At 38.5% G+C, this 8,467-nt stretch overlaps 1 protein-coding gene across 1 annotated transcript; it reads left to right on the top strand.

The window, feature by feature from the left end:
- Positions 1-517: 517 nt before the first annotated feature.
- On the top strand, positions 518-8,198 carry LOC107770846 (putative WD repeat-containing protein C2A9.03). Its single transcript, XM_075232770.1, has 10 exons — positions 518-704; positions 1,159-1,315; positions 1,409-1,576; positions 2,186-2,272; positions 6,484-6,618; positions 6,697-6,807; positions 6,888-6,979; positions 7,065-7,170; positions 7,268-7,354; positions 7,452-8,198. The coding sequence occupies exons 2-10, from the start codon at positions 1,163-1,165 to the stop codon at positions 7,863-7,865; spliced, it is 1,353 nt and encodes a 450-aa protein (XP_075088871.1). The 5' UTR covers positions 518-704; positions 1,159-1,162; the 3' UTR covers positions 7,866-8,198.
- Positions 8,199-8,467: the final 269 nt, after the last annotated feature.

Raw genomic sequence — 8,467 nt, 5'->3', positions numbered from 1 at the left:
ACGGTTCTTAACCAAATACCCTCTCATGACTGTACTCTCCCTCCCTAGCCTAAGCGTTATGCTCTGCTTTATAAACCTTCTGACGGCTCGATCTCGACAGTGGCCGAGATACTCGTCGCCATTATGCCTCGGGGGCACGACCATGACTTGGTCGACCCCTTACCATTCCCTTTAATTGATAGCCATCTGGTGATCAAATTTTGACCCATACACCTCCCATGTCTATTCATAACTGAAATATGAAAATATATTGGTTGATGGTAATAATAACCGTTATACCCGCAGCAGTCAAAAGAGGGAGGAGAGTCCGACGAATCACAGATTCGAAACGGGCCGTGAGGATGAAACGTGAAAAATATTGTCACCGTTTTACGTGGAGCCGCCAAGTCATGATGAACGGTGCACCCTAGCCCACGGATTTTCGTGATCTAGTGTTTTTCTCCGGAATCCCGGTGGGTCCCACACTCTAACCCACCACTTTTGGTTATAAGTACCAGCTCAGCTCTCTCCAAATTTCGCCGTTTAGCAAACAGCGTTTCTCAAAAGATTTCCAGAAGTTTCAATTCATCTTCTCCTTTCTCCCAAAAAACTCCGTTTTCATATCATTTTTCAATCTCCGACACCGGAGAATTTTTCCAGTATTGAAGCGGTTACTTCTCCGTTTATTTCTCGTCAAAAGTCTCTCAGCTTCCCTTTCTTTCAAGGTTCGTTTGTGGAACCTCCTTTTCCGCTAACTATTTCCTTCTAGAATGTACTGTAAACGACGGTTGCACTTGTGTTTTTCAATTAGTGTTGCTTATTTACGGTTTTCTATGATAAATCAATGAAGTTCCAGTTTCATTGCCTTTTTGTGTGCTAATACCTATGAAAATGCAGCTAAAATTTATTCTGCGCCGAGTTTATGATGTACTTAGTTTCGATGTTGTTAAACTTTTATTCCACCGAATTCCCGGCTATTTTCTTTTAATTGTTTCTGCAAACCTTGTAATTCAAAGGTTTAGATGTTTTTCCTCAGCAGGCACGATTTCATTTTTTATAAATTCATGTGAATGGTTTAGTATTTCAATTTTTTGTTAACTGTTAATCTCCTTATGCGTGAAGACTTGTCAAATTAGTTCATGAATTAGTGCTTATTTAAGTTTCTTTTGGTGTATTTAGGATAATGGCTCACTGTCAAAACCAGGAGTTAGAGTATATGGTGGATGAGTACTATGACACTACTGATTTTGATGACAGTACTTTCGCGGATGAATCTCCACGAAGTACTGATGTTGATGACTCTTTAGACTCCGATTTTGAGGATGATTTCGAAGTGGTATGCGAACAAATTTTAAACTTTTGACATGTTAGTGGTGGTATTGTTAATTTTTAGTTAACCATGTTGAGTTACTGTTCTTTGATTTTGCAGAGTAAGTCAAAGACTGATACATCAGCTGTAGAAGCTAGAAATGGCAAGGATATACAAGGAATTCCGTGGGAAAGGCTTAATTTTACAAGAGATAAGTACCGTGAGACGAGGTTGAAGCAGTATAAGAACTACGAGAACCTCCCCCGCTCTCGTGAAGATCTTGAAAAGGTTTTTCTTCCGCTCTTTTCCTTTCCAACCAATCAATACTAGGAGTTTATGCAATTTATGCAACTTTGGGAATTGACAGTTGGAGGAACATGTGGATTATCTTATTCACGGTTTACTGGCTTATATCTAGAGGATCTAGACTTATGTTATGTGCAGTTGAGATCCCTGAAGAGGTCTGAAATGACAGCGTGGACTATGATTAAGCACCTTTTCTTGGAATTTAAGAAAAATTTAATTGATTGACGTTTTATAAAGCTGCTGTCTTTTAGTCCATAGATGCCTTTCCTTCAGTTAGTGATTTTAGGAATCTTTAAAATGGACAACTAGTGTCCCTTTTTTGGTGACTGTTTGGTGTCATATTGTTCCTTTTAGCTTATCCCCGTACATCTTTGGAGAATTGGATTAGTTTCATTATTTGTTTATTTACATCTTTCACCAGAGTGATCATGTAAAAGTTGCTTCGTAAACAAAATTAGTAGGCCTTTGCAGCATAAGACAATCGAAATCTGTTCAATGCCAAGTTAAAAGCTTTTTTTTTTCTAGTCTTTTCCAAGCTTCTATTTAGAACTTTTGACGTGGCCAAGTCTAAAATTTCCCTCACTATTTTAGGGGTGCAAGGAAGTAGGAAAAGGACACAGCTTCTACGACTTCCAGTTCAATACAAGGCTCGTCAAATCCACTATTGTGCACTTTCAGGTACAAAAATTCTGTCTTTTTTGTTTGTATAAATCATTGGTTAACCTTGATGCAGAAAGCAGTTGATTGGTCTGCTTCACCTGTAGTCCTAGTGTTTTGATTTAGTCTCTGCTGTCCCATTTTGCATAATTCAATTAAACATGGCAAACGACTCCATGGTCGCTTTTCTTCATTCTGGCCTTTCATGTTGTTATTTCCTCTTCCTTTTTAAGTTCTTCTGTAGTTTGTTATTTACATCATAATAATTTTAGTCTAATCTTAGCGTGAATTTAGAGTTAACAATAGGATTTGGTCATTTTGAGTCTTTTCATTGTGTGGGCCTTAGGGTTGATGATCCCTGTAACCTTTTTCTTCTTTCCATGCAATAACTGTACCTTTGCAGGTGCTATGCTCCTCTAACGTTAAGGATATTTTAATTTAAACCTTTAAGCTGTAAGCTTGCCCTCTCTTTCTTCAGAGGTATGGAGTTCGTACCATTGTCGAAGAATTTAGCGAGTGTGATGCTTGATGTGGAATTACTCAAACATTAACTTTTTGTACCTCTGACGCATCTTGGACAGCTTTCTGGGACAGTTTCTCGAATAATATGTCACCGGGGCTAGTATGTTTGATGCTTCATATGGCCTCCGAGCTGGCGAACTTGCTTCTGATATAAATTTAGTGTTAACTTGCCAATTTTTCTAGCAGCTTTCTTTTTCTTCTTCTGTCTAGAACACCAAAACACTATCCTGAACTTTGGGTGTTGTCAGTTTCATTTTGTTGCTTCCACAATATATAGGCTCTCTGCTTGTGGAAGCTACAAGATTTATGTAGGGGCCAATCTTTCTGATTTGCAGAATTTAGATTTTTTAAATTTTCTTTTCAGTATAAGCAGTTCTCTTGTGCCTGGATCGAGTTTTGATCCGGGAGTTTTATTCACAATATCCTTTTTGTGCAGATTGTAAACACTTAGGGAAGTGTGTCTCATGAAACTTTGTAATAGTACAAGATCCTTGTTTGGCGCTTCACTCTTGAATATTTCATCATGAATCAGCTGAATGTATTTTGAGGCCAGGGTTTTGATATGGAAGCTCAGCGGTGAGGACTGAACTTGGCTTTTGGTGGGTTTGTAATATGTTGCTGACATCGAATGTAGTTCTTAGTCCAAGTTGCATGTTGTGTTCCATTCTAGCATCTATGTGATTGAGAGTTCGTGCGACAGAGTAGATAAAAGAGCACACATCATTTAGTTCTACAGTGTCAAACAGTAAAGTTGAGCTGATGATTGAAATTTCCAAATTCCCCTTTTCGCTTTGTGTGTCCCTCTATAGAATTGCTTGATTTTATTTCTTTTGATCTTTTTATTTCCATGGTCCTGCATTTTCAGTTGGTCACTGACTAGCTCTGTTGCCTTCCCTGCATGGTTCACGCATTCCTAGTTAGATCCCAGTGATCATTGCATACTTCTTGGCTGTCACTTTAGAAGATATTTAGTTGATGAACATTTTTGCTAGTCATTATGTTGAGTGGTTAAGTTTTAATTCTTGTTGTAATGTTGTTTGCTTGAATTGTATCTTTCCAATTAACCAATATCATGTGGGCATTTCAATTGTATCTGTATTTCAGCCTTAAATGCAGGATAGCGGTTATTATGTTGAGCAGCTGGGGCGAGCGTTTTCCATATGGTATGATAGGGAATCTCTGAGAATTTAAGAGGCCTTTTGGTCATTCTTCCGTTTATTCTAACCTCTTAATGGCAGCAATAAGTTATTAAAATATTTTTGCTGCTTCATCATCTGAATCATTTATTGTGTGAATGTGCAACCTCAAATGTCTCCTTACGTATTGTTCCATGTGATATCTCTATTAAATGCATACACGAGTTCTCAACTTTTCATTATCTTGTTTATGGTTCTCTCTTCCGTTTAAGAGGGTTGCATTTTCTCTTCTTTTTGTTTGTTGGAGATGGATTCTGCACCAGGCTCTTTAAGTACTTGCACAGAGTGGGGTGTAAATTTCAATCTGATGTATCACAACTATTGACAGTTTTGATCATTATCAGATTTCTTTGGTACGTCTTCTCTTGTAGCTGCCATCTGCAGCCAGTATCTTTTTCCATTAAGGAAAAAAGATTAACTGATCTGTGATATTCCGTTGCGTTGTCCTTTGAACTTTCTGACAACTGCATTTCTTAGTTATGTAGTGTATTAGTTGGGAAGTTTGAGATTGAGTTGTGTGTGTGTCATTCATTTGACAGTTCATGAATTCATTTAAAATCTTTCAGTGGCATTATTGTGTGGTGTTCTGCCTTGATGAACCACATTTTGAACTTGGGAGCGTAGTTGCTAGGGGTGGGCATAAAAGCTGAAAAACCAAATTCCGAACCGGACCGAATTATTTCGATATTTCGGTATCGATTTATTCGGTATTTCGGTACTATTTCGGTATAGGATTTTTAGTTATTCGGTATTTCGGTACGGTCCTCGGTATTGAAATTTTGATATTTCGGTTTACCGAAATACCGAAATACCGAATAATTTAAGTACACCTTCCTTCACTGCCCAGCCCGTTATCAATTTTCAGCCCAAGTTTCTAACTTGTTATTTCTTATCCTTAGCCATTAGCCCACTAAGATTAAGCCCAACGCCCCAACCTAACATTAGAAATTATTATAATTAGAAAAGTAAAGGAACTTCTCATATGTGTTGCTGTTCTACTCATTTATCACTTTATTAGAATTTTTTAATGATATGATTTCTATTATAAATTGTTAGAAGTAAAGAAAGTACTCACATTCTACTGCTACTGCTATGTTCATGTAGTGATTTCTATTAGAAATTATTAGAAGTGAAGGTACTGCCCACATTTTCTTCTTGCTATACTCATTATCACGCAATTAGAAATTTTCTAATGAATTAGAATTCAGTAGTTCAGCATTGTTTAGTTCACAAAAATATGGTATGATATCGAACCGTACCGAAACCATACCGAACCAAACAAGAAGATACCGAACCATACCGAACTACTTTGGTACGGTATTTGGTATGCACACTTGATATACCGAATACCGAAATACCGAACCGTAATTTTCAAATACCGTACCGAAATACCGAACGCCCACCTCTAGTAGTTGCTGATTTATTGTCTTTGTTATGTGGTGCTCTACGCTTAATTATCACATGTGAACTTTGGGCTCAGTTGCTTATTTACTGCTCCCAAGAGTTTTCCTCTCTTTCCTATTCTTGTTGGTCCTTTCTACAGCACTTGGCACCTTCGCAATCTATCTATTAAGCTATTTGATTCCATAGATGTATCATGCATTATTTGGGTTGTGTTGCCTTTTATATGGACAATTACCAAGGCATAGTGTAGCTTGCTCACCCATGGTCTTTTCTTTACATCTAGCGTTCTAGATTGCGGTGAGGCATCTCTTTCGAGTCTCTCTGGCATTCTTCTTTTGCTGCATCATGTTTCCTCTCGTCATTGTGACAGTTGGCAGTTCCTGACTTCTTGGTTTCTTCTCTGTTTCGATTTATAGTATGAGGAAAGAATTACTATTCGTTTGCTTGCCCGACTTGCTTTCTAACAAACCAGCTCTATCACAGGTGATATGTGTATCTATGAGTGGTAGATTGTTCAGTTGTAGCAGGCTAGCAGCTGTTCAGTCGCTAGCTTATGCGTCATTGACCACTAATAGTTAGGACTAACTAAATGCTGACTTTCGACTTAACTTTGTTTTTAGGGTTTTCATATGTTGTTCTCTTCTATTTTCTTTGTTCTTCTGGAGCCTGACCCAGCGAAGGAGAGAGGGGGGCGATTGATTTTTGTGGTCCATTCTGCATTGTGTTTGTGTAGGTTATTTATTCCAAATTAGATACTTCGCTCTTCAGCTAGTCATATGGTTGACTGTTATTGAGAACTGTCTGAACACTGAACTGTACACGACTGCATGCCTAGCTTCTGATATTATCCAAGTAAAACTTAGGTTCAGATATCATGATCAAGTACTGCTGTGCAGAAATGATGCTTTGTTTATCTTAAGCTTTATAATCTGCCAGCATTTTTCTTAAATATTTTATGATAAGTTTTTTTTAACAAGTGACAGCATTCTGAAGTTGTTGTTTTTGCTTTATTGGATATTTTTGTATTATGTGATGTCATTGTTTGCTCCATTAAAAGCTTGTATGCTGTCCATTGTTTAGTGTATCAACCAGTTTATATTTTTGTTTCAGTTGAGGAATCTCTTATGGTCTACATCAAAACATGATGTGTATCTGATGCAAAACTACTCCGTGATGCACTGGTCCTCACTTCTCAGGAGGGGAAAAGAACTGCTAAATGTTGCTAAGCCATTGGTGCCCACTATGGTTAGGAATGCTTTGTGAATTTGTCTATATGCTTAAATGACTTTTGGCAGTCAAGAATTAATTCTTTGGTTTGTGTAGAAATACCCTGGATCAGTGTCTCAAACACTTTCTCGAGTGCAAATCAGCACTTTGGCTGTCAGAGATGGTTTAATGGCTGCTGGTGGTTTCCAAGGGGAGCTTATCTGTAAGGTAGGATGATAATATACTGTTTGAACAGATTTGTATTCTTCCTGAAGTAATGGATACTGATATGATTTTAACTCGTGCAGTATCTACACCATCCTGAAGTTGCATTCAGTACAAAAATAAGTAACGAAGAGAATGCTATAACTAATGCGGTGGATATTTGTTATAGTCCGACGTAAGTCCCTGAAATTGTCTTTCTGTAGCTTTTCTTGAATTTGTTGTGGAGACTGTTGTACCAATGCTTATATGGTTCTTTGCAGTGGCTTGATGAGGGTAATCACTGCTAATAATGATCAGCAAGTCAGAGTCTTCGATGTGAAAAACTTCGCTTGTACCAGTCGTTATACATTCCCTTGGTCTGTTAATGTGAGTAGCAGGGTTTTAAATTGCCTCTTATGAAGTAGTATCACAACTTTGACAATTCTCGTTGGCTTTCTACTCACAACTCTCTATTTCATTGCAGAACACCTCTGTTAGCCCAGATGGTAAACTACTTGCTGTCCTTGGTGATAGTCCAGAATGTCTAATTGCTGATGGTCAAAGCGGGAAGGTTGGTCTCGTCCATATTTTTTAAACGAGGGGGTGTTAACCTTTTAACCCTTTTAACGATTAGTTGCTCATGTGTTGACCTTTGCCTGATGCTTCAGGTTGTCAGCAACCTAAAAGGTCACCTAGATTATTCATTTGCATCAGCTTGGCACCCGAATGGAACAATTTTGGCAACTGGTAACCAAGACACAACTTGCAGATTGTGGGATATAAGGAACACATCACAGTCTATAGCAGTACTCAGGGGAAGGATGGGTGCTATCCGTGCAATCAAGTTCACATCAGATGGTCGCTTCATGGCCATGGCTGAGCCAGCTGATTTTGTCCACATTTTCGATACACAATCTGATTATGGTGCCTGTCAAGAGATTGATTTGTTTGGCGAAATTGCTGGGATATCCTTCAGCCCTGATACTGAAGCTCTCTTTATTGGAGTGGCTGACCGAACCTATGGAAGCTTGTTGGAGTTCAACAGTAAACGTTGCCACCACTACCTTGATTATGTTTTCTAGTGAAGTGCGCCTGAGCATGTGGTTTAGTTTGGTCATCTGCTTGTTTGGTGTATAATTTGTGTATAGTAATGCGGGCCTTCTATGACGATGATCAGAAGGCAGGTACCTCTAGGATTTGGACAACTAGTGGGATCTGGAAAGAGCTATGGTGACGTTCCAGTGTCTGGCTTTGTAGGGAGACTTTCTGCGGAAGTATATTTTTTAAGCTTCAAGAAATCGGAAGATTTTGCAGTAGTAAATGCAAATCGCAGTGGATTTGTATATCAGAACGAATTAAATGGTCAAACTTTTGCCTTCTATTTTTGTTTTTATATTTTATTTTAACTTTCTGTTTCATTTTGCCCTTTCCTCTTCTCGCTTTTCCCCGGATGGAGGTGCCAGTTAATTGTCTGTATCCAACTATCTAAGAAACGCAGCGTAGTCTAACCCCTAACGTCTCGTAGTTTCTGTGCGAGGACTCCAAACTGAGCCTCTTTTATTTGCAGCGTAAGGAAAAGAGAACGATACTGAACTTTGGACGTTATACGGGTCTCAGTTCGATCAGAAACAGTTCAATAGACAAACTTGCCAGCTTGCCCTGGTTAAGGTAAACATTCGAGATT

The sequence above is a fragment of the Nicotiana tabacum genome, chromosome 16, assembly GCF_000715075.1.
Source record: "Nicotiana tabacum cultivar K326 chromosome 16, ASM71507v2, whole genome shotgun sequence".
Classification (NCBI taxonomy): Eukaryota; Viridiplantae; Streptophyta; class Magnoliopsida; order Solanales; family Solanaceae; genus Nicotiana; species Nicotiana tabacum.
The sequence above is the reverse complement of the archived record's forward strand: the minus strand, read 5'-3'. Positions and strand labels throughout refer to the sequence as shown.